General features: G+C 44.2%; 1 protein-coding gene across 1 annotated transcript in view; it reads right to left on the bottom strand.

The window, feature by feature from the left end:
- The window catches only part of LOC120060868 (agrin-like), a 376,729-nt gene that overhangs the window by 145,703 nt on the left and 203,391 nt on the right, over nucleotides 1-27,635 (bottom strand). Inside the window, exon 4 of the mRNA XM_039010276.1 lies at nucleotides 27,048-27,263. Within this exon, the coding sequence (XP_038866204.1) occupies nucleotides 27,048-27,263 (216 nt within the window). The remainder of the gene's footprint in view (nucleotides 1-27,047; nucleotides 27,264-27,635) is intronic.

Here is a 27,635-nt window from a genome sequence, read left to right as displayed (position 1 = left end):
GGTCCTGGTGCTTGCTGGACTTTCTTGGGCGCCCTGAAGCCTTCTTCACAACAATTGAACCGCTCTCCTTGAAGTTCTTGATGATCTGATAAATGGTTGATTTAAGTGCAATCTTACTGGCAGCAATATCCTTGCCTGTGAAGCCCTTTTTGTGCAAAGCAATGATGACGGCATGTGTTTCCTTGCAGGTAACCATGGTTGACAGAGGAAGAACAATGATTCCAAGCACCACCCTTCTTTTGAAGCTGCCAGTCTGTTATTCGAACTCAATCAGCATCACAGAGTGATCTCCAGCCTTGTCCTCGTCAACACTCACACCTTGGTTAACGAGAGAATCACTGACATGTCAGCTGGTCCTTTTGTGGCAGGGCTGAAATGCAGTGGAAATGTTTTTTTGGGGATTCAGTTCATTTACATGGCAAAGAGGGACTTTGCAATTAATTGCAATTCATCTGATCACTCTTAATAACATTCTGGAGTATATGCAAATTGCCATCATACAAACTGAGGCAGCAGATTGTGTGAAAATTAATTTGTGTCATTCTCAAAACTTTTGGCCACGACTGTACACAGTATGCAGTTTAAGTAAGTAATAGGCAAGCCATATTTTGGACACGGCCACTGAAACCCATTGAAACCACTAGCAACTGTAGTTAAGGATTTACATTGGTTTGCTTTCCATTCCCTTCATCCTTATTGAATATACCATCACATTCACATTTTTTTCTGTCGCCTTCGCAGGTGCCTTGACAGGCAAGGAAAGAAGGGCGAGAAAGAACAGAGGGGGGTCGTTTTGATTTGAATGTTAAGGGGCTTGTCCAGTTACGGAGCATCGCCCCTCGCAACTGCAGCGATAAGCCTTTCCTCTCAGACTCAGACAAGGAGGCAAATTGCCTGGGCGAATGCGACTGGCGTAACAAGCAGAACGCGCCGACCCAAAAAACTTCAGAGACTTCCTGCCTGTATTTTCTCATTACTATCATTACTATCATTTGAAAGGCTGGAGAAGTAGGAGGATGAACAGTCACATGGCTACCTCCTAAATTAGAATGCTCCTCACTGCCAATGAGCTCATCTCTCTGGTGGTGCTGAAGTGGTAGACACAAGCCAGGTTAGGCTTGGGATAATAACAAGCGGTATAGAGGTAGAGAATTAGAGGAATACTGCAATGCTGAAACATTCACTTTAGCTGAAGAAGAAGACATGGTAGTAGTAGTGGGGAGTTGGAGGACACGACCCTGCACTACAAAAACCATTACAGAGAATAGAATATACAGCATCGAGGAGAGGATGGTGAACAAAGCAAGGAGGAGGGTTTGAGTGATCTCCCAGGCAGTGAGGCAGGCAGTCTGTCTGTTTTCTCCTTGTGATCCAGTGTTTTGCACTGGGTTTATTAATGCTTCATACACATTCAGGAATTCCATGACAACATTTGTGAATCACAAATAAAAACAATATTAAATTCAATATCCTAATAAAAATTCAAAATGATAGAATTCAAATACAATTTCTGTTGGCACTGAAATCGCTCCACAGGGGAGGGGGTGTCGCGTTCGTCATAAAGATGAGACCAAGGCACAGCGTGAGTAGAGTTCCACATCATTTTAATCAACTGAAACTCACCTAACAAAACAACAAACAACCAAACGAAACGTGACGCTACAGGTGTGCACTCAGGCAACTCAATGTAGACAAGATCCCACAACACAAACGAGGCAAATGGCTACCTAAATATGATCGCCAATCAGAGACAACGATAAACAGCTGTCTCTGATTGGGAACCATATCAGGCCAACATAGACATACAAAACCCCTAGACATACAATACCCCTAGACATACAAAAACCCTAGACATACAAAAACCCTAGACATACAAAAACCCTAGACATACAAAACTAGCGTACCCACCCTAGTCACACCCTGACCTAACCAAAATATATAGAAAAACAGATAACTAAGGTCAGGGCGTGACAGGGGGATTGGGCAGAGTCCTCTAATCGCTATATACACCTGAACAAAAATATGAAACAAGATGTAAAGTTTTGGTCACATGTTTCTTGAGCTGAAATAAAAGATCACAGAAATTGTCCATACGCATTTCGCTCAAATTTTGGGAACAAATTTGAGCTTATCCATCCACCTGACAGGTCTGACATATCAAGAAGCTGGTTAAACAGCATGATCATTACACAGGTGTACATAGTGCTTGGGACAATAAAACGCAACTCTAAAATGTGTAGTTTTGTCACAACACAATGCCACTGTCACAACTTCAGCCGAAGTCGGTTCCTCTCCTTGTTCGGGCGGCACTCGGCGGTCGGCGTCGCCGGTCTACTAGCCATCGCCGATCCACTTTTCATTTTCCATTTGTTTTGTCTTTGTTTCTACACACCTGTTTTTCATCCCCCTAATTATTGTTCATGTATTTAACCCTCTGTTTTCCCCATGGTGTTTTGCGGGATTGTTTTAGGTCATTGTTCGGTATGTTGGTGACTGGTTATTTCGACGGGTGCTGTTTCTTGCCCGTGCGTAAAAGTTGATGTTCGTGTGTTTGTGTTTGGGCAAGTGTATTGTTTTACCTTGCACCATTCATTATTCTGAGTAAAGTTACGTTGCTCCCAATTCTCTGCTCTCCTGCGCCTGACTGCATACACCAGCTACACCCACCGTTCTGACAGCCACAGATGTCTCAAGTTTTGAGGGAGCGTATAATTGGCATGCTGACTGCAGGAATGTTCGCCAGAGCTGTTGCAATAGAAGTGAATGTTCATAGAAGTGAATGTTCATAGAAGTGAATGTTCATAGAAGTGAACGCCGCCTCCAATGTCATTTTAGAGAATTTTGCAGTACGTCCAACCGGCCTCACAACCGTAGATCACGTGTAACCACACCAGCCCAGGACCTTCACGTCAGGCTTCTTCACCTGCGGGATCGTCTGAGACCAGCCGGTTGTGAAAACTGTGTCAGAAACCATCTCAGGGAAGTTCATCTGAGTGCTCGTCGTTCTCACCAGGATTTTGACACTAACAGCAGTTTGGCGTTGTTACCAACTTCAAACTGCAAATGCTCAGCTTCAATGTCCACTGACATGCTGGAGAAGTGTGCTCTTCACAGATGAATCCCAGTTTCAACTATACCGGGCAGATTCTTGCGTTGTGGGCACCATGCGGGCGAGCAGCTTTCTGATGTTAACGTTGTGAACAGTGCGCCCCATGGTGGCAGTGGGGTTATGGTATGGGCAGGCTTAAGCTACGGACAGCGAACACAATTGCATTTTATCGATGTCAATTTCACTGCACAGAGATACCGTGACGAGATCCAGAGGCTCATAGTCGCGCCATTCATCCATCGCCATCACTTAATGTTTCAGCATGATAATGCACAGCCCCATGTCGAAAGGATCTGTACACAGTTCCTGGAAGCAGAAAATGTCCCAGTTGACCGATCGACATGTATGACAGTGTGTTCCAATTCCCTCCAATATCCAGCAACTTCACACAGACATTGAAGAGGAGTGGGACAACATTCCACAATCAACAGCCTGATCAATTCTATGTGAAGATGTGTTGTGCTGCATGAGCCAAATGGTGGTCACACCAGATACTGACTGGTTTTCTGATCCACGCCCCTACCTTTTTTTTAAAGGTATCTGTGACCAACAGATGCATATCTGTATTCACAGTCATGTGAAATCCATAGATCAGGGTCTAATTAATGTATTTGTAACGGCTGTCTAATTCCTCCTCCTCCTCGGATGAGGAGAAGGAGTAGGGATCGGACCAAAACGCAGCGGTAGATGAATACATGAATGAATTTATTTAAAGACAAGACGAACACGAAAAAACACTTTGAAAAATTACAAAACAACAAAACGACGTAGACAGACCTGAACTTGAGAACTTACAATATAACACGAAGAACAGGAACAGACTAACCAAACGAACGAACGAACGAACGAACGAACGAACGAACGAACACGAAACAGTCCCGTGTGGTGCGACAGACACAGACACAGGAACAATCACCCACAAACAAACAGTGAGAACAGCCTACCTTAATATGGTTCTCAATCAGAGGAAACGTCAAACACCTGCCCCTAATTGAGAACCATATCAGGCAACACATTTAACCCAACATAGAAACACATAACATAGAATGCCCACCCCAACTCACGCCCTGACCAACTAAACACATACAAAAACAAGGAAAACAGGTCAGAAATGTGACAGTATTTAAATTGACTGATTTCCTTATATGAACTGTAACTCGTTAAAAATGTTGAAATTGTTGCACGTTGCGTTTATATTTTTGTTCCGTGTACAACCCTCAGCAGGTGGGGAGCTAGAGCAGGGGTATTCAACCGGGGTCTGCAAAAAAAATTATATATATGAATATAAATATTTTTTTACTTCAATGTTTTTATGAATATCCCAAAATAATGAACATATTTTGAATTACATACCTACTGCAGAAAAGAGGAGACTATCTTCTTTCTAATGATTTATCAAATCCTAATATAAAGGAAATTACACTCACTGGAGACAATTATACTCACTGAGGTATCTGACAAAGGCTTTGAAAAAGCACCCGCAATTAGGTTACCAGTGAGGCAAATGCCGCTGGCTGCTGGTAAGCTTTCTTGATTTGGACATTCATTTTTACCCAACACATGGCTAACCTTTGTTTAAAAATTGTTTTTAAAAGTGTTTGGAGTTAACGCTCTAGCTAATAGGCTGTTAGACTTCCTCTTCCAATTATAATGACGGGAGGTCAAAATAAAGCACCACACCCAAATATTTTCCCCTTAATCATATCAGAATCAACTTTCACCAGTTAAATGTGGACACAAATATATTTTTGGGTAATAAAATGGTACTGTATAAACATACAGTATCAGTCAAAAGTGAATCATTCACACCTACTCATTCAAGGGTTTTTCTTTATTATTTTATACTATTTTCTACATTGCGGAATAATAGTGAAGACATCAAAACTATGAAATAACACATGGAATAATGTATTAACCATAAAAGTGTTAAACAAATCAAATTATATTTTATATTTGAGATTCTTCAAAGTAGCCACCCTTTGCCTTGATGACAGCTTTGCACACTCTTGGCATTCTCTCAACCAGCTTCGTGGCGTAGTCACTTGGAATGCATTTGAAGTAACATGTGTGCCTTGTTAAAAGTTAATTTGTGAAATTGCTTTCCTTCTTAATGCGTTTGGGCCAATCAGTTGTGTTGTGACAAGGTAGGGGTTTTATACAGAAGATAGCCCTATTTGGTAATAGGACCAAGTCCATATTATGGCGAGAACAGCTCAAATAAGCAAGGAGAAATGACAGTCCATCATTCTTTTAAGACATGAAGGTCAGTCAATGTGGGAAATTTCATGAACTTTGAACGTTTTTTCATGTGCAGTCGCAAAAACCATCAATCGCTATGATGAAACTGGCTCTCATGAGGACCGCCACAGGAAAGGAAGTTTCGAAACATAAAGAAAAACTCTGGAATGATTAGGTGTGTCTAACTTCTGACTGGTAGTGTAGGTGTTCCTCTTGTCCAGGTGGGAGAGGGCAGTGTGGAGTGCAATAGAGATCTCCTTTATCTTATTTGTCACAATCTTTATGCTACTCACGGGAAGTTCACTCGTAAACAATTCACCTAAATCATTTAGATAATTTATCAAAAGCGACAGACAGCTATTTGAGAATGTGTTTAATTTAAGTTTTACAGCACCCTGAATTTAAACTACCAAACGCCTATTTAGACCCAATCACCATCTTTTCAAAAGTAAGTTACTCCATTTGGTGGAGTTTGTAACATTATTATTATTATTTTTTTTTAGTCATTTAGCAGATGCTCTTATCCAGAGCGACTTACAGTAGAGTGCATACATTTTTTAATTACATTTTACATACTGAGACAAGGATATCCCTACCGGCCAAACCCTCCCTAACCCGGACGACGCTATGCCAATTGTGCGTCGCCCCACAGACCTCCCGGTTGCGGCCGGCTGCGACAGAGCCTGGGCGCGAACCCAGAGACTCTGGTGGCGCAGCTAGCACTGCGATGCAGTGCCCTAGACCACTGCGCCACCCGGGAGGCTGGTGTGAAATCTTATCTATGAAATGTGCTTTAACATGACGAGTGATTCAATGTAGTGACCTTTGAAATTATGGATGCATGATCATTTTAAAGTAGTTATAATTCATGAACTGTTGACGATGGTAGCATGATAAACGAACAAAAATATACATTTTCATCAACATTTTGACATTCAAATTTGTACTTTTAGGGACTAAATTGATAAGTATATGCAAAAATGTCATTTTAGCCTGTGGTGCCGGGCATTAAAATGTTGATTCGTTTTTTCTCCTTTCCATTATCATTCACCTGAAGACAAGACAAGTTTATTTGTATTTTTTTAATAACGTATGATGGGGGTCCCTGGGTCGCCGGTTTGCCTTGGAGAGTGTCCCTGGACAAGAAAAGGTTTAAGACCCTGAGCTAGAGAAAGAGGGAGAAAGATGAGAGAGCAGAGAGCAAGGGATGCAGACAATGAATAAAAAGCCCCTCCTCCCCAGCATCCACTTGGCCACCCTACCACAGACAACACACAAAGCATCGCCCCTCGCCGCCCCTCTATGTTGCCCTCACGTTGTCCATGTGCCGCCGCTCCACTCCGCTGCCGCTGTCAGCCCAATAGCTGGGAGATGATTTTCCCATTTGATGTAGTTCTTCAAAGACCTTATTTGACTGCAGCTGTCTCTCTCGCTTACATGCTTTTGAGTCTGGAAAATCGGCCACAAAAACCTCACACTACAGAGAAGGACTCCTGGATGCACTCAAGGGCCAGGGGTTTGGACATTTTTCTCCTGCCTGTTGACAAAAGAGCCACCATGTATGTAGTGATATTTGTGATTGGCCAACATCTAAGCGCTGGGGAGGGAGGGGAGTATGTGGGGGGTGCTCCTTTAAAGATTGAATCCGCATTAGGGGAAACAGTGCCACTGTTCGCCCCCAGAGCCTTTGTTATTGTTTTTATTTTGTTGATGAAACTGAGGTGAGGAGCGTCCAGCAGCGAGAAAAAAAAAGTGCAGCACATTTTCTATCACGCATGCAAAAACTTTTTGCTGAATTTTTGTTGTTAATGTAATATTCCAAACAGAAGTGTCAGTTTCACCTATTAAGGAGTCCAGCTTTAACAGGATTTAAATGTCTGGATTTCTCTTAATGTGTCAGCTGTTTTTTTTTTGCATGTACACACACGCTAAAAGTCATATTAAAAGGCTAATAACTCTGTCACACACACACACACAACAGATAACCTTCTTAAATCTAAACACTTCAGCCCCCGTACTGCCTTTTCAACATGAAAATAATTCAATATCTCAGCTGTAGTTTTCATAAGCCACTTCGTTCTGCGAGCCGCACGCCAGACGGAGGAGGGGAGCGAGGAGATAGCGGAGCACAACAAATGAGCCCGTTGATACATTCCAGTGTGAAAAACAAACAGGAAGCCCGAGTTCCTATACTGACGGTAGTATTGTCAGGATACTAAAATGTTAACTTCGATACCAGGTTTAGTTTCACAAAACGATACCACAGCAAAACAAATAAGGCATATTAGCCAAAGTCACAGAATGGCAAATGAACATATTTTCATAGATCCATGTATCAATTGTTTTTACAAATCCAAGTACATAACAATGATGATAATTTATTTGAATTGTAAATCTCTATTAATAAACTGGGTAAATAAAGATGTCGCATAGGCCTACGCACAATACAGGTGATAGCCTATTCAATAGCAGTGTGTGAATGCATCGAATTATTGAGCTTTTTTTGGCTAATTTCATGGGGCTACAGATGACAATCTATTTCCCTTCCGTTTGGGACTTAATTTATTGTACTGATCAACAACATTTGGATAGAAGTAGCTTTTTTTTTTTTTTTTAAATGTGCGCTGTCTCTTTAACCAGTAATGACATCAAGGCAGGAGCGGGGTGGCCAGTTGGAGCACAGTCAGTTTGCTGAGGCAATAGATCATGTTTGGGAGAGATGTGGGAGAGACCAAATAAGTGAATGATTAACTTTTTGGGCGGCAATCATCTTTTATAAAAAATATAAAAAAATGTACCCCCTTTTTCTCCCCAATTTCGTGGTATCCAATTGTTAGTAGTTACATTCTTGTCTCATCGCTGCAACAATACAGACTCGGGAGAGGCGAAGGTCGAGAGCCATGCATCCTCCGAAACACAACCCAACCAAGCCGCACTGCTTCTTAACACAGCGCGCATCCAACCCGGAAGCCAGCCACACCAATGTGTCGGAGGAAACACCACAGGAGTCGCTAGACGCCACAGGAGTCGCTAGTGCGCGATGAGACAAGGATATCCCTGCCGGCCAAACCCTCCCTAACCCGGACGACGCTGGGCCAATTGTGCACCGCCCCATGGGCCTCCAGGTCACGGCCGGCTGCGACAGAGCCTGGGCTCAAATCCAGAGTCTCTGGTGGCACAGCTAGCACTGTGATGCAGTGCCTTAGACCACTGTGCAACCCGGGAGGCCCTGGGTGGTAATCATCTTTGAAATCAACTACAAAAAGTATGGTTTACATATTATTACAAACAAAGTACTCGGGTAGTGAATGGATGTGAGCTTTAGCTGTCAGCTAGCAAGAAAAGTTAGCCGACAATAGCTCAAAGCTACCGGTACATTCCTGCATTGTAAAGTGTTCCAATGTATTGTCATTGTTTTGCAAACCGTTTTGCAAACCGTAATGTTTCTAAAATTCCTGTACATGCCGTGTCGCATTATTCAAGTGTGTTAGCTTCTGTGCATCATGAGTGGGGAGCTAACATGATGCACCCTTCTCCCAGTGCAGGCTAGCAATGTGTAAGTGGAGCAGGCGCCGTGCTCACTATAATATGGCGTCATCTGCCCTGATATAGACCGGCTTGATCTGTGAAGCACCGAAAGTAACACAACAAAAATGGATTGAATCCATTTTGAATTCAGGTTGTAACCCAGCAAAATGTGGAATAAGTCAAGGGATATGAATACTTTCTGAAGGCTCTGCACACAGTATTAACCTGATGGAGACGGGGGGGGGGGGGGGGGGGGGCAGGGAGAACATGAGATTACTCTGAGGACGATGGGGAGAGGGTAGGATGAAACACAGCTCGAGAGAGAGAGAGAGGGAGGAAGAAATGAGAGAGGGTAAATGAGAGGGAGCGTATTGAGGCAGCAAAGAGTACAGAGAGAGACACTCTCCCATAAATGGGTGGTCGGAAGAAAATGTGGTATCCTCCAATTGCTATATAGAGTTGAAGTCGGAAGTGTACATACACTTAGGTTGGAGTCATTAAACCTTGTTTTTCAACCACTCCACAAATTTCTTGTTAACAAATTATAGTTTTGGCAAGTCGGTTAGGACATCTACTTTGTGCATGACAAGTAGTTTTTCCAACAATTGTTTACAGTTTATTTCACTTATAATTCACTGTACCACAATTCCAGTGGGTCAAACATTTACATACACTAAGTTAATAACCTCTAACACCTCCCAAACCCGGATCCGGGATCCCCCCCATCACAAAAGCTGACTAGCATAGCCTAGCCTAAAGCCACAGGGATATCATATAATAAAATGTTCATGAAATCACAAGTCCAAGACACCAAATGAAAGATACACATCTTGTGAATAAAGCCATAATTTCTGATTTTTAAAATGTTTTACAGGGAAGACAAAATATGTAAATCTATTAGCTAACCACGATAGCAAAAGACACCACTCCCATACTCCACCATTTTCTTACTGCATCAGTAGCTATCACAAATTCGACCAAATAAAGATATAAATAGCCACTAACCAAGAAACAACCTCATCAGATGACAGTCTGATAACATATTTATTGTATAGCATAGGTTTTGTTAGAAAAATGTGCATATTTCAGGTATAAATCATAGTTTACAATTGCAGCCCCCATCACAACTCTCACTAAAATGACTAGAATAACTACAGAGACCATCGTGTATTAGCTAATTACTCATCATAAAACATTTCTTAAAAATACACAGCATGCAGCAGATGAAAGACACAGATCTTGTGAATCAAGACAATATTTCAGATTTTCTAAGTGTTTTACAGCGAAAACACAATATAGCGTTATATTAGCTTAGCACAATAGCGAACATTACAACAGCATTGATTCAAGGCAAAAATAGCTATAACGTATAAACCACCAAAATAATTTTTTCACTAACCTTCTCAGAATTCTTCAGATGACAGTCCTGTAACATCATATTACACAATGCATATAGAGTTTGTTCGAAAATGTGCATATTTAGCGGCACAATTCGTGGTTATACAACGTGATTAGTGGCCAAAACTTCAAGCAATCTGTCGGGCGCCATCTTGGAGAGGAACCTAATCTAATCCATAACTAATAATAAACTTGACTAAAAAAATACAGGTTGGACAGCAATTGAAAGACAAATTAGTTCTTAATGCAATCGCTGGGTTACAATTTTAAAATTAACGTTACTTCAAGCATACAGCGTGCGCTAAAGCGAGATGCACCGAAAAACATGGCGGAATAATTATTTGCCATTTGTCAACATAAATACGAATTAATACATTAAAAATTGCTTACTATTTGCCGAGCTTCCATCAGAATCTTGGGAAAAGGTGTCCTTTGTCCAAAAGAATCGTTGCTAGGTTGTATTATGTCGTCTTCCACTTTGCAATTAGCAGTAAACATTAGCTTGAGAGAGAGAGCTACCCAACTTTCTACAGCGCCAAGAAAATAAATAACCGAAAATCGCAATATACTGACATAAACTGATATAATTCGGTTCAAAATAACAACATTACGATGTCTTCAACACCTATATCGAATAAAAACACAGCCGGAAATGTCTGAGATGTATAACCGATGGTTTCAAAAGAACGTCCCCAGCTCCTCAATGCGCCCGAGCGAAGGTGAAAAGAATCAGCCACCTCGTTCCCAATCAATTTATAGACTTTGGGAACTACGTAGAGACGCCATTTCAAGACTCCCTATTCGCTAACAACCAGGGGAAGGCGTATGCAGTGCATCTCAACCAATAGAAGACAGTCAGGGTTATCCACAGGTCTGGGAACAGCAAGCAGATTTCACCATTTTCAAATCCTCATAGGAGAATTGCTCTAAGTCTAGTTCTGTTTCACTTACAGACATAATTCAAACGGTTTTAGAAACTAGAGAGTGTTTTCTATCCAATAGTAATAATAATATGCATATTGTACGAGCAAGAATTGAGTACGAGGCAGTTTAATTTGGATACGAATTTGTGCTATGTCGAAATGGCACCCCCCTAGTGGCAAGAAGTTTTAACTGTGCCTTTAAACAGCTTGGAAAATTCCAGAAAATGATGTCATGGCATTAGAAGCTTCTATTAGGCTAATTGACATCATTTGGAGGTTGGAGGTGTACCTGTGGATGTATTTCAAGGCCTACCTTCAAACTCAGTGCCTCTTTGCTTGACATCATGGTAAAATCAAAAGAAATCAGCCAAGACCTCAGAAAAAAATTGTAGACATCCACAAGTCTGGTTCATCGTTGGGAGCAATTTCCAAACGCCGGAAGGTACCAGAACAACAGCAAAGGACCTTGTGAAGATGCTGGAGGAAACAGGTACAAAAGTATCTATATCCATAGTAAAACAAGTCCAATATCGACATAACATGAAAATATGCTCAGCAAGGAAGAAGCCACTGCTACAAACCCGCCATAAAAAAGCTGCACATGGGGACAAAGATCGCACTTTTTGGAGAAATATCCTCTAGTCTGATGGAACAAAAATATAACTGTTTGGCCATAATGACCATCGTTATGTTTAGAGGAAAAAGGGGGTGGCTTGCAAGCCGAAGAACACCATCCCAACCGTGAAGCAAGGGGGTGGCAGCATCATGTTGTGTGGGTGCTTTGCTGCAGGAGGGGCTGGTGCACTTCACAAAATAGATGGCATCATGAGGTAGGAAAATGATGTGGATATATTGAAGCAACATCTCAAGACATCAGTCAGGAAGTTAAAGCTTGGTCGCAAATGGGTCTTCCAAATGGACAATGATCCCAAGCATACTTCAAAAGTTGTGGCAAAATGGCTTAAGGACAACAAAATCAAGGTATTGGAGTGGCCATCACAAAGTCCTGACCTCAAGCCTATAGAAAATTTGTGGGCAGAACTGAAAAAGCATGTGCTAGAAAGGAGGCCACTAAACCTGACTCAGTTACACCAGCTCTGTCAGGAGGAATGGGCCAAAATTCACCCAACTTATTGTGGGAAGCTTGAGGAAGGCTACCCAAAATGTTTGGCCCAAGTTAAACATTTTAAAGGCAATGCTACCAAATACTAATTGAGTGTATGTAAACTTCTAACCCACTAGGAATGTGATGAAAAAAAATTAAATAAATCATTCTCTCTACTATTATTCTGACATTTCACATTCTTAAAATATACTGGTGATCCTAACTGACCTAAGACAGGGAATTTTTACTAGCGTTATGTCACACTCTGGCCTTTGTTAGATTGGTTTTCTTTATTAGTTTAGGTAGGTCAGGGTGTGACATGGGATGTTTGTGTGTTTTTGTCTAGTTTAGGGTGTGTGTATTGTTTAGGGGGTTTTGTAGTATGTATGGGGTTGTGTTCAGTGTAGGTGTTTAGGAAAGTCTATGGTTGCCTGATTTGGTTCTCAATCAGAGACAGCTGTTTATTGTTGTCTCTGATTGGGAGCCATATTTAAGGCAGCCATAGGCTTTTTAGGTGTTTGTGGCGAAATTGTTTATTTTTAACGTTAGTAGCTTGTGTGTGCACTTTCGTTTATAGCTTCACGATCGTTTATTGTTTTGTTAGTTTTGTAAGAGTGTTACGTCTTCGTCCAATAAAAGGAAGATGTATGTCTCTCACGCTGCGCCTTGGTCCGCTTATTATGACGATCGTGACAGAATTACCCACCAAACCAGGACCAAGCAGCGTGGTAAAAAGCAGCAGCAGCGATGTCAAGACTCCTGGACGTGGGAGGAAATCCTAGACGGGAGAAGACCCTGGGCACAGCCAGGGGGAATATCACCGCCCCAAGGCAGAGATGGAGGCAGCACGGCGACACGGTAGGAAGCCCGAGAAACAGCCCAAAAAAATTCTTAGGGGGGGGCACTTGGAGCAGTCGGCGAAGTTGAGGGGTGAGTCTGAGATTGTCAAGGAGTTATTGGACAGATTGGAGGAGAGTGAACGAAGGGGAGATTATGAGACATTCAAGGAGTTGTTGACGAAATTGGAGGAGAGTGAAGAGAGAGAGCTGTTGGTTTGGCAGAGTATGCAATGCATTCTCCCTGAGGAGCGTGTTAGCTGTCCGATGCCACCTGTGTCAGTTCCTCGTACTCAGCCTGAAACTTGTGTTAAAGTTCCGGAAGATTTGATGCCGGCTACACGCACCAGGCTTCCAGTGTGTCTCCAGAGCCCTGTTCCTCCTCCACGCACTCGCCCTAGGGTCTCCAGCCGGGTACCACCAGTTCCGGCACCACGCACTAGGTCTAATGTGCGTCTCCAGAGCCCTGTACGCACTGTTCCTGCTCCCCGCACTAGCCTTGAGGTGCGTGTCTCCAGCCCATTACCACCAGTGCCTACACCACGCACCAAGCCTCCTGTGCGCCTCCAGAGTCCTGTGCGTCCTGTTGCTGCTCCCCGCACTAGCCCTGAGATGCGTGTCCCCAGCCCGGTACCACCAGTGCCGGCACCACGCACTAGGCCTAATGTGCGTCTCCAGGGTCCAGTATGCCCTGTTCCTTCTCCCCGCACTAGCCTTCAGGTGCGTGTCCCCAGCCCGGTACCACCAGTTCCGGCACCACGCACCAAGCCTCATGTGCGTCTCCAGAGCCCTGTACGCACTGATCCTTCTCCCCGCACTCGCCCTGAGGTGCGTGCCCTCAGCCCGGTACCACCAGTCCCGGTACCACGCACCAGGCCTATAGTGCGCCTCGAGAACTCAGTGTGCCCTGTTCCTGCTCCCCGCACTAGCCTTGAGGTGCGTGTCTCCAGTCCGGTACCACCAGTTCTGGCACCACGCACCAGGCCTACTGTGCGCCTCAGCAGGTCAGAGTCGGCTGTCTGTCCAACGCCGCCTGCACTGCTCGTCTGCCCAGCGCCATCTGAGCCGCCTGCCTGCCCAACGCCATCTGAGCCATCCGTCTGCCCAACGCCATCTGAGCCATCCGTCTGCCCAGCGCCATCTGAGCCATCCGTCTGCCCAGCGCCATCTGAGCCATCCGTCTGCCCAGCGCCATCTGAGCCATCCGTCTGCCCAGCGCCATCTGAGCCATCCGTCTGCCCAGCGCCATCTGAGCCATCCGTCTGCCCAGCGCCATCTGAGCCATCCGTCTGTCCCGAGCCATTAGAGCCGCCCGTCTGTCCCGAGCCGTTCGTCAGTCAGGAGCCGCTAGAGCCACCAGTCAGCCAGGATCCGCCAGCCGCCAACCAGCCAGGATCCTCCAGAGCCGCCAGTCAGCCAGGTTCTGCCAGAGCCGCCAGTCAGCCAGGATCTGCCAGAGCCGCCAGTCAGCCAGGATCTGCCAGAGCCGCCAGTCAGCCAGGATCTGCCAGAGCCGCCAGTCAGCCAGGATCTGCCAGAGCCGCCAGCCAGCCAGGACCAGCCAGAGCCGCCAGCCAGCCATGAGCAGCCAGAGCCGTCAGCCAGCCATGAGCAGCCAGAGCCGTCAGCCAGCCATGAGCAGCCAGAGCCGTCAGCCAGCCATGAGCAGCCAGAGCCGTCAGCCAGCCATGAGCAGCCAGAGCCGTCAGCCAGCCATGAGCAGCCAGAGCCGTCAGCCAGCCATGAGCAGCCAGAGCCGTCAGCCAGCCATGAGCAGCCAGAGCCGTCAGCCAGCCAGGATCCGCCAGAGCCGTCAGCCAGCCAGGATCCGCCAGAGCCGTCAGCCAGCCAGGATCCGCCAGAGCCGTCAGCCAGCCAGGATCCGCCAGAGCCAGCCAGCCAGGATCCGCCAGAGCCAGCCAGCCAGGATCCGCCCCTCAGTCCGGAGCTGCCCCTCCGTCCAGTGGCGCCCTCTGGGATGGTATTCAGTCCGGGACTCGCCATTCCAGAGGCGCCACCAAAGTGGGTAGTGACTATGGTGGAGGGGGGTCCACGTCCCGCACCCGAGCCGCCGCCATAGGAAGGCCCACCCGGACCCTCCCCTTCTGTGTCAGGTTTTGCGGTCGGAGTCCGCACCTTTGGGGGGGGGGGGGTACTGTCACACTCTGGCCTTTGTTAGATTGATTTTCTTTATTAGTTTAGGTAGGTCAGGGTGTGACATGGGATGTTTGTGTGTTTTTGTCTAGTTTAGGGAGTGTGTATTGTTTAGGGGGTTTTGTAGTATGTATGGGGTTGTGTTCAGTGTAGGTGTTTAGGAAAGTCTATGGTTGCCTGATTTGGTTCTCAATCAGAGACAGCTGTTTATTGTTGTCTCTGATTGGGAGCCATATTTAAGGCAGCCATAGGCTTTAGGTGTTTGTGGGAAATTGTCTATGTTTAACGTTAGTAGCTTGTGTGTGCACTTTCGTTTATAGCTTCAAGGTCGTTTATTGTTATGTTAGTTTTGTAAGAGTATTTCGTGTTACGTCTTCGTCCAATAAAAAGAAGATGTATGTCTCTCACGCTGCGCCTTGGTCTGCTTATTATGACGATCGTGACACGTTAAATGTCAGGAATTGTGAAAAACTGAGTTTAAATGTATTTGGCTAAGGTGTATGTAAACTTCCCACTTCCACATCTCACGAGCAGGAAAGGGGAAGAGAGAGAGAAAGAGGGAGACAGAGAGATACCATATAGAAAGAGGTGAGGATGAGTTACCATCATTACCTGTGCCCATTTTCCGTTCAATCAAGCCTAATCCATAAGCATTGCATAGTAGATGATGATGGGCTACTAATTATAGGCAGTTTACTGATCCCACTTTATCTCCACGTCCACACACACTCCCAGACAAGCATTTTCACACCCAACTGGAGCCACAAACAAAAGGGATTGTTTGTCACCATTTTGGTTTCCTCACTGATATAAAATGTTCCATTGACTCCCAGCTTATCCTTCCATATCTGATCTTGTTTTTCGCTTGGCATAAAGGGCAAAACATTAACCAACGTCAGTGGATTACTACTAATAATTATAAATAATAAATAAAAAATGTGTCAAACCAAGCTTCTGTTTGTCATTGTGTGTGTGTGCGTGGTGTGCTTTTTAATGTGTGAGCCGGCGCCATAATCTGTTATCTACAGTTACATTCTAGTCATTTAGCAGACACTCTTATCCAGTTAGTGCATTCATCAAACCCAGGTCCTCTCGAGGTGACGGGAGAAAGAGAGAAAGGATCTCAAGGCTCAGTACTACAGGATGAGCGGGAGAAGGAGGCGAGGGAGGCAATCAAATTCAACACACTGCTGTTATCATCTGGAATCCGCTAGGACGAGTGGGATTCTCTGTGTTGGGTGGGGGTGAATTGGGTTGTGTGTGTCTGTGTCTGTTTGTGAGTATGTTTGTTTAGTTAGTGCATAGGGAAATCGGCACAGTGCCCCTTGTGGCAAAAGTAAGAACTGCCATTGAATACATTGAAAATACATGGTCATAGAGGAGAATAACTATTACGATAAAGGAAAAGTGACTTCTTCACAAAATAGAGGCATACAAAGACAAAAAGACATAGAGAATGAGAAGGCATCAGCAATCATCCTGAGAGTGGATTATGGTCACCAAGACAGTCGTGAAGAGGACACGACAAAACCTATTCCCCTCAGGAGACTGAAAAGATTTGGCATGGGTCATCAGATCCTCAAATGGTTCTACAGCTGCACCATTGAGAGCATCCTGACTGGTTGCATCAATGCCTGGTATGGCAACTGCTCGGCCTCCAACCGCAAGGCACTACAGAGGGTAGTGCGAACGGCCCAGTACATCACTGGGGCCAAGCTTCCTGCCATCCAGGACCTCTATACCAGGCCCGAAGAATTGTCAAAGACTCCAGCCACCCTAGTCATAGACTGTTCTCTCTGCTAACGCAAGGCAAGCGGTACCTGAGCGCCAAGAGGTCCAAGAGGCTTCTAAACAGCTTCTACCCCCAAGCCATAAGACTCATAAGGCCATAAGACCTAATCAAATGGCTACCCAGCCTATTTGCATTCCCCCCTGCCCTCTTTTACACCGCTGCTATTCTCTGTTGTTATCATCTATGCATAGTCACTTTAATAACTCTACCTGCATGTACATATTACCTCAACTAACCTGTGCCCCAGCACATTGACTCTGTACCGGTACACCCCTGTATATAGTCTCGCTATTGGTATTTTACTGTTGCTCTTTAAGCTCTTTAAATTAATTACTTGTTACTTTTATTTCTTATCCGTATCTTTTTTAACTGCATTGTTAGGGGTTAGGGGCTCGTAAGTAAGCATTTCACTGTAAGGTCTACACCTGTTGTATTCGGCACATGTGACTAATACAATTTGATTTGATTTGAATCAGTCAGTGGATCACATTACAGCTGCTACAGTAGGGCAGCAGAGCTGAGACCCTACTGATGGGGCCAGCAGCCAGTTAAAATGGCTAAATGACACTTCACAGAGATCACTAACACCCAATTAAGAGAGAGAGACAAGAGACAAGAGAGCGAGAATCCAAAATCGACAGTTGAACGTATCGATATGACAGAAACTGTGGATAGCCAATATCAGTCAAGTGTCATCTGTTCCTTTATTCCACCACATTGCTATTTCCATTTAAATATCAAGATATTACAAAAATGACCAAGAAAAAACTGGCCATTCACACTAGAAGAGCTGAGTGAGTCATTTTGAATCATGAATTAAAATGTCTAATATCGCTGCCATTTTTAAAGTCATGCGCCCCTCCGTCTTTGTCTTTTCCTAAATACGTTTATTTAACACACATACCTAATGTTGTTATAATTTCCATTTCACAAACAGAATGTGTTACGAGCAGTTTTAAGAAGACATGTCATTATTTTCCCGGAATGCCAAAAAGTGACTTTTTAAAAGCCTCCTACATAGGCGGTAAGATGTTTTGATTTCTATATTGGAGCAGATTCTGAAGTTTCCAAAACCCTTACCAAATAACTAAACATTTTAGAGATGAGCACTATTTCAAAATATAACTTTTTCCAAGAATAACCACCGTTCCATGCACTCTGCCCGTAAGCACGTGGCAGCAGCATTCTGTATTTCAGTATTCTGATGTTACCCAGACCCTTATAAAACACAGCCAAAGGGTTATTTCCCAATAACATCTATGAAATGTATTTGACTATTTAAAAATGACTCATTGGCTCAAAGGGGGTTCCTTGAGGCCCGGCTTTTCTAGTGTTAATGGCCATTCTGCCAGACAGATGTTTTTAGGAGAGAGACTAGAGTCCCTAGTTTGACAAAGCCGTCTGTATAGGGGGAAGCTGGCTGATGAGTGTGGTTCGAGTTCGACTAAACCCATTCCCAGACACTTCCGCCCAAATGCGCTAAGTCTGGTGGACCAACGCGTCCATAACTCTGTCGCCAGGGGGAGCGCATGCACGCTGCCTGAGTAAACAACAATCTGTCGGCTAATGGGAGTGAGGAGGGGAGAGGGATGGAGGGGAGAGGGAGGAATGAAGGGACGGCAAAAGGCGGAGGAAGTTCGCTTTCGTTTCAAGTTCCTCTTGCCTCTCCTTCGGCCCAGGGGCTTTGGAGTCCGAGGCTTCTTCCCAGAGCTCAATAAGACGGCCAGGGATACATCAGACTTTCTATGCCACTGACATCTTAACTACATCCTAACTAGCACCGGCCATCACAAAAGTGCAGTCAGAGAAAAACTGGCGGCTTTGAGTTGTAGTCCGCCCCTACAACTGGGCCTGGGGGCAAAGTATCAGGGATTAGGTGTCTGGGAATGCTTTGCTCCATATAAGGCTGGTAGAGAAAAAAACAACTACCCTACAGACTACAGCTTCAAATAACATCCGTACGATCTGCTTCTTTTTCTTGGAATGTCTTTGTGATTTGTCTTCTATGGAAGACCATGAAAGGGAACATTCTGTATTGATTCTGAGGTAATTGTCCACTGTGGGGACTGTAGCTCCTCTTCAAGCTTCTATTACAGGTTGGAGAGTGGTTAACTGAGATTTACATGGTCTCCCATTCGGAACCAGACTTAGGAAGTGGGTGCCACCAGTTTGCTTGAACCAAAAATACAGTATCCAGCTTTACTTTGCAATTCAATTCCTGTCAAAGGCGCCAGACAGACCCAAAGAGAAGCAAACCAACCGTTTCCTTGGTATTGAAGAGCATGGTTTTAACAGTCAATAAGAGGGAAACAAAACAAATTGATTTCCACATTAACACATTTAACACTATGTTGCTTCCTCAGTTCGACTGCAGCAAAGACATAACCACAGGAAAGCCAACAAACAGGCAGACAGACGGGCAGACAGACAGATGGACAGACAGAGTTCCCTTTGGACTGACTGCCTTGGTTATACCAACTGCGGAGTGAGATTGAGGAGGTGGGTTAAGGAGGTGGGTTAGGAAAGAGAAGTGAGGTACAGCCAGAGTCAGACACACAGAGTACTGAGGCAGACTTTCTTCATCGCTGGAGGAAGTGAAGTGGTGTCTGTTGGCGCTGGAGAGATAAGACAGGGATGCCTTTCAAACAGCCAGTCAGGCATGTTGTCCTCCAGTTACCCACAGAGAGACAGAGGGAGAGAGGGAACGGAGGGAGAGGAGGGGAAGGGAAGAGGGGAAGGAGGGAGACGGGAGAGGGGCGGGAGAAAACATAGCAGCAATAGCTAGGTTTCCATTCAATTGGGGACAGATTTTCAGATGAATATTCTCAAATCTGCATAAAGAAAATATGCAAATCTTTCCGGCAGTGGTGTTTCTCCACCAAACTGACTTGTTGCAGATAAAAAGCTGTGTGTAATGAGGTAGTGAACATAAAAGGTACTTTTATCGCTTAAGTTTTCATGTGTCTAATAAAAATCAGGTTCTTGATATGTCACACCTGTCAGGTGGATGGATAATCTTGGCAAAAGAGAAATGCTCACTAACAGGGATGTAAACAAATTTGTGCACAAATTTGAGAGAAATAAGCTTTTTGTGCATCTGGGATCTTTTATTTCAGCTGATGAAACATGGGACCAACACTTTACATGTAGAGTTTATATTTTTGTTCAGTATATATTTGAGCATTGACATGACATCAGTCAAAACACCTCAAAACAAGACATGATGAAACTACCTGAAACGAGTCACTTACGATTCCCCACATGACAGTTTCTTGTCATGTGTTGGAAGCTATCGAGCCATCCAGAATCACAACAACTTCTGCCCTATTTAAGCGTGCACATCGTTTTCGTGATGTTGTCAGCTAACCCATCTATAGATAAGAGCGAGACTATTTTCGTTGTCAAATGGCAGCCAAGCATCAATCATCCTGGAACCAGAATAAGACCCTCAACATTTATTGGAAAAGAGCTTTGAGCTGACTTTGACCACGCAGTGAAGTTCATCACACCTTACTTTATCTGTAACCTAATAAACTCATTTCCTGAGTCATAGTGGGAGGACCACACACGTTTACATGGTATGAGAGTTGCTATATCAATATTTATAAAGGCATTTCCACCACTATTTATCCTATTATGAATTTTACAGTCACAAAAAGATCCCACTTTGTCTCGAGTATTTTGTTTGTCAACATTTGGAAAGTTTAGTGCTGCTTCCATCAGGCCTGTTGTGACATTTTTTTATCCAACATGTACTTTACTCACATTAAAAGGTTGGATGGAAACCTGGTTAGTGCGAGAGAGAGAGAATGGTAGGAGATGGAGAGATACATATACAGTGAAGGGGAGAAGGGGGGGGGGGAGAGGAAAAGAGAAAGAGGAAGGATAGAGAGAATGGTGATGGAAATAGGGGAGAGGTCGAAGGAAATACAGTGCGGATGTGAAAGAGGAGAGGGAGAGAAAAGAATGAGAGTGAGTCTAGTCTATCAACGGTGCGTGAGGCAGGGCATGCTCCAGGGCCACTCTACACACACACACACACACAACATACACACACACACAAAATTGATCTCCCCATCGATCTGGGCGCTACAAAGTAAATTCTGAGGCACGGGCGCTCGCTGGGATTCCATCTCCTCCCCACCGCAGCACTCCGCATAGGTTGGGAGATCGAGTGTTTACCCGTCTCTCTCTGTCGGCTCCAAGTTCAATATTAGGAGAGCTAACACAGCTCGAGCTCTCCCGGCCGCCTCTCAAACACACACTGCCCCCAATTTCTCTTCATGTTCTGCTGAACCGTTACCCTGGTTAAGTGCCGGCTGCCTTCTGTCCCCTCCCCCCTCTTCTCTCTATCGCTTTTCTCTCTGTTCTTCCCTAAAAAAACGGCAGTTCTCAGACTTGAGGGCCATTTAAATAGATTTAAACAAAGCAGAGCACCCTGTGTTTTTAATTCAAATGATATCAGGCCATTATCAGCACGCTGGACCAGTGAACTAACCCATAGAAATGTGGCTTCGCTCCCAAATTACCCATTTTATAAAGAGGGAATTAATGAAAAGAGCTGCTTAGGCTGGGATGTCCATGAAGGCCAGTGCTGGCTGAGTTATGTGCAGAATATTATTCGAGTACAAACACCCACTAAACTGTTCAGATGTAGTGGCCATACATTGACTTGGTATCTGGAGTGGCCAGAGGCACGATCCAGGCCGTTATCTTACAGCGCAGTACAATACAACTTGAATACTGCTTTAATATGGTATTACATTATCCATGCCTTGCCCATTCAAATGGGAGGGCCATCAACATGTAATGAGAAAAAAATATATGGTTATATATATTTGGCCCTTTTTGCATTGGTCTCTTGACTCATCACATACGCAACTGTTACTGTTAATTATCTATCTACCTAGTCACTTTATCCCTACCTATATCTACCTCAACTACCTCGTACCCCTGCACATCTACTCTACTCGGTACTGGTACCCCATGTATATTGTGTTATTATTTTCAGGCTATTTCTGTTGTTGTTTTTTTGGGGGGTGGGGGGGCGTAAGAAAGAATTTCACTGTTAGTCTATAGCTGTTGTTTACGAAGCATGTGACAAATTGAATTGGAAGTGTGGTATATGGCCAAATTGCCACGGCCAAAGGCTGTTCTTAAGCAGGACGCAAAGCGGAGTACCTGGATACAGCCCTTAGCCGTGGTATATTGGCCATATACCACAAACCCCCGAGGTGCCTTATTGCTATTATAAACTGGTTACCAACATAATTAAAGTAGTAAAAATAAATGTTTTGTCATACCCATGGTATATGGTCTGATATACCACGGCTTTCAGCCAATCAGCAATCAGGGCTCGAACCACCCAGTTTATTATGTCTGATATTCCACGGCTATTCAGCCAATCAGCATCCAGGACCTAAAGTACCCGGTTAATATACTTCTAAAACATTCTCTCTTCACTCCCTCCCTCCAGCAGATCTCTCCACCATCCCAGACAACAACATAATACCAGCCAGTGTGAGCTGCCTGGACCTTCTGTGCTGACAAAATATATTGGATGGAGAAAGAGAATAAGAACCTGTCATCCAGTTTCCCCTGACCCGCTGCGCCCTTCTCTCTGCTTCTCATCTTCTAGCTTGCTATTTTTTCTCAGTGTGAAACTGTCAAATGGAACTCTTTTTTTTATACAGAATTACAGTGTTTGTCATTCGGGAACAATACTGCTGTCCAGCATCTCTCATTGTAGACTTTCAATGCATCTTGAAGGGACTCTAGATAAGAGCATTGGATAAATCAGACTGAGTAGCTACATAGCTCTGTATTGTATGATTTCCCCCCACAAATGAATACACTTTATTAATCCTTGAAAGCCTCATATTACCAATTACTGTGTACATATACGCTCTGCATTCAAAATCAAATCACCGCTAAGTATCTTAAGTGGCTCCTAATGCCTTGTGTACACAATGACTTATTAATGACTGATTGAGTCGTTAACGTACGCTACCGTTCAAAAGTTTGGGGTTAGAAATGTTAGAGATGTCCTTGTTTTTGAAAGAGCAACACATTTTTTTGCCCATAAAAATAACTTCAAATTGATCAAAAATACAGTGTAGACATTGTTAATGTTGTAAATGACTATTGTAGCTGGAAACGGCTGATTGTTTATGGAATATCTACATAGGCGTACAGAGGCCCATTATCAGCAACCATCACTCCTGTGTTCCAATGGCACGTTGAGTTAGCTAATCCAAGTTTATCATTTTAAAAGGCTAATTGATCATTAGAAAACCCTTTTGTAATTATGTTAGCACAGCTGAAAACTGTTGTGCTCGTTAAAGAAGCAATAAAACTGGTCTTCTTTAGACTAGTTGAGTATCTGGAGCATCAGCATTTGTGGGTTCGATTACAGGCTCAAAATGGCCAGAAACAAAGAACTTTCTTCGGAAACTCATCGGTCTATTCTTGTTCTAAGAAATGAAGGCTATTCCATGCGAGAAATTGCCAAGAAACTGAAGATCTCGTACAATGCTGTGTACTAATCCCTTCACAAAACAGCGCAAACCGGCCCTAACCAGAATAGAAATAGGAGTGGGAGGCCCCGGTGCACTGAGCAAGAGGACAAGTACATTAGAGTGTCTAGTTTGAGAAACCGATGCCTCACAAGTCCTCAACTGGCAGCTTCATTAAATAGTACCAGCAAAACACCAGTCTCAACGTCAACAGTGAAGAGGCGACTCCGGGATGCTGGCCTTCTAGGCAGAATTCCTCTGTCCAGTGCCTGTGTTCTTTTGCCCATCTTAATCTTTTCTTTTTATTGGCCAGTCTGAGATATGGCTGTTTCTTTGCAACTCTGCATCCCGGAGTCGCCTCTTCACTGTTGAAGATCAGCACTCCTACTCTGAGACACTTTGTGGATATGGGCCCTGTACACCGTAGTCCTCACTTGTCATAATCAATACAGAAGCAGCTTTTCTTATTTTTGTGAATAGCAGCATAGTCACTAAATCTCCCGATGCAGACCTTGTTCATCAGGAGGAAGTTGCGCCCCACAAGCCACCATCGCCCTTTACCCAGAACTCCACTGTGCTCCCAGCGGGTAAGTCTGGATAATTATGGGCCTTTTGATGGCTGTATATGGCCTGTTCCTCTAGCTGATGTAATTACCTCCCGCTCTCTCTCTCCCTTTCTCTTTATCCATCTGTCTTTCTTTATCAGTTCTCTGTTTCTCTCCCTGTCTCTCTCCCTTCCCTCCCCCTCTCCTCCCAACATCCCTCCCTCCCTCTCTCTCTCTCCCCTTCCATCCCTCTCTCCCCATTCCCTCCCTCCCTCTTTCTCTCCCTTCCCTCCCCCTCGCTCCCTCCCTCTCTCTGTCTCCCTTCCCTCCCCCTCGCTCCATCCCTCTCTCCCCATTCCCTCCCTCCCTCTCTCTGTCTCCCTTCCTCTCTTTCTCGCTCTGTCTTTCTGTTCCTGCTTCCTTCCCTCTATCTGGCAAGCCCTTTAGTCACACAGGCCCTGCTATTAGCCAGCACAGCAATCAGCTGATGGATTAGCACTGTAGCGAAAGCATAGAAGAAAAAAAACACGACACAAAGCCCATTGTAGCATATTGCTTTGTGCTTTCAGCCCTGCAAACATCTGGTGGAGTGGCTGGTGCTGCTATGCTAACTAGTGGTGGTTACGATGAGCCAAATAGGCTTCATTGGAGACTGCTGTTATTATATGTTGGCTCTGGACCGTGGTAGACAGACACAGCGTGCGTCGAGGTGTTTTGTCATCTGGTGGCTGGTATAACTTGTGATAGAAGACACGCCATTTCAAACACATACTGGCATTTCTAATAGGCTTATGGCACGTTTCTTTAAATCCTGTCATAATACTGTATCTATGTGATGACATAACAGCTTCTTTACTCGCAGAGGTACAGAACATGCCACTGTACTGTAGCGTAATGCTAGCAGGACTCATTCTGAAGGTATGAAAGAGCACAAAAGACTGCAATGGACTCAATAGTAGCTAGCGTGATGCCCGCTGAGAAACTATACAATACATCAGGGTACAGCTCTACACAGCACAACACTGACGGAAACAGACTGAATAGTACCATAACGCTAGCTAGAACTCTCTATACATAAGGGACCGGTACAGTAGTAGTAGACAAAACTGACTGAAACAGACTGAACAGTAGCTAGCGTAACGCTAGTTAGCTGATCTCACCGCACTGTAAATACAACACTTCATGTCAGTACACAACACTGACCAGTAGTAGCTAACGGGATGCCAATGGACTGAAACAGACTGAATAGCACAGTGCCTTCAGAAAGTATTCATACCCCTTGACTTATTACACATGTTGTTGTGTGACACACTGAATTCAAAATGGATTACCCATCTACACACAATACGCCGTCATGTCAACATCAAAATATGTTTTTAGTAACGTTTGCAAATGTATTAAAAATTAAATGTTTACATCAGTATACACACCCTTGAGTTAATACATGCTAGAATCCCTTTGCCAGCGATTAAAGCTGTGAGTCTTTCTGGTTAAGTCTCAAAGAGCTTTGCCCACCTGGATTGTATAATATTCAAGCTCTGTCAAGTTGGTTGTTGATCATTGCTTTTTGTTGCTTTTCAAACTAACTAGGCCACTCAGGAACATTCAGTGTCGTCTTGGTAAGCAACTCCAGTGTATATTTGGCCTTGTATTTTAGATTATTGTCCTGCTGAAAGGTGCATTTGACTCCCGGTGTCTATTGGAAAGCAGACTGAACCAGGTTTCCACTAGGATTTTGCCTGTGCTTAGCTCTATTCTGTTTATTTTTATCCTGAAAAACTCTCTAGTCCTTGCAAATGCAGCTACTGTACCACCAGGCTTGAAAATATTAAGAGTGGTACTCAGTGACGTGCTGTTGTCACGACTCCCACCGAAGGTGGCTCCTCTTCCTGTTCGGGCGGCGCTCGGCGGTCGTCGGTCTACTAGCTGCCGCTGATCCCTTTTCCCTTTTCTGTTGGTTTTGTCTTATTGGTTACACCCGTTTCTTGTTTAGGTTTTTAGTTGGGCTATTTAAGCCGGTAAGGCCCGCCTGCTCTTTGTGCGGGCTTATTTTTCCTCTGTGTATGTTTGTGGTAGTGCGTTTCCCTTTGTTTTTCCTCCGGACTGTTTGGGTCCTGGTTTTGGGCCGATCTTGTATGTGCGCCCGGTATTGGCGTGAACATTTTTCCTCTGTGTCGGAATAAAACATTGTTCTGTACCTTCTGCTTCCTGCGCCTGACTCCGCACCCACTACGCCTTAAGTGCGTTACAGCTGTGTTGAATTTTCCCCAAACATAATGCTTTGTATTCAGGACTTAAAGTACATTTCTTTGCCAATTTTTTTGCAGTTTTACTTTAGTGCCTTATTGCAAACAAGATGCATGTTTTGGAATATTTTTTTCTGTACATGAGTCCTTCTCTTCACTGTCATTTAGGTTAGCATTAAGGAGTAACTACAATGTTGTTGATCCATCCTCAGTTGTCTCCTATCACTGTTTTAGTCAGCATTGGCCTCATGGTAAAATCCCTGAGCGGTTTCCTTCATCTCCGGCAACTGAGTTAGGAAGGACGCCTGTATCTTTGTAGTGACTGGGTGTGTTGATACAACATCCGTAGTGTAATTAGTAACTTCACCATGCTCATAGAGACATTCAACGTCTGTTAATTTTTACCCATCGACCAATAGGTGCCTTTCTTTGTGAGGCAATGGAAAACCTCCCTGGTACTTACTAAAATAAATGACTAAAATAATTTTAACATGATTCCACATTATGTGGTATTGTGTGTAGGCCAGTGACACAAAATCTAACTGTATCACTTTTAAATTCAAGCTCTAACACCATTTTATGCGGGAAAAAGTCAAGGGGTGTGAATACTTTCTGAAGGCACTGTATCTAGCATGACGTGCTAGCTAGCAAGACTCACCGCAGGGTCCTTTGCGCAGCACCTTGATGCGCCGCTGCGTGTTGCACTGGGCCTTCTCCAGCTCACACTCATTGGAGTAGGTCGAGGAGTCCGAGCCACACACAGGCGCCACAACCGACGGACACACCATCTTCTTGCAGACACACTCTGTCTTGGAGGGGTCAGCCGCATCACGTTCACATACTGACCCGAAGCCGCATAGCATTCCTCTGCAATCTGAGGAGAAATAAAAACTAATCAGGTTAGAATTGATTTGAATGTTTGATTTGACAGAGATAGAGAAAAAGAGCAATGCAGTATGTTATTTGCGAGGGAGGAAATGTCCCAATGGCCAACGGGAGTACAACTTTCAGACCGTTCAAAAACACTTCAAAGAATTTACTGAAAGTTAAAGGGCCTTAGCTACATAACAGTTGACGCTTGACAAAAAACAGAGTTAACGACTAGTTTACTCGATATATCCATGGGTTAAACAGCTTCGTTACAACTCCAAATACAGGAGCTACATACAATATCCACCAAAAACCTACATCTTTATTGACCCCTGTAATATAGATGTCAGCTTGGTACCTTGAGCATCATTTATCT

Source organism: Salvelinus namaycush, chromosome 16, assembly GCF_016432855.1.
Source record: "Salvelinus namaycush isolate Seneca chromosome 16, SaNama_1.0, whole genome shotgun sequence".
Lineage (NCBI taxonomy): Eukaryota > Metazoa > Chordata > Actinopteri > Salmoniformes > Salmonidae > Salvelinus > Salvelinus namaycush.
Note: the sequence above shows the minus strand (reverse complement) of the source record. Positions and strands in the feature narration are given on the sequence as shown.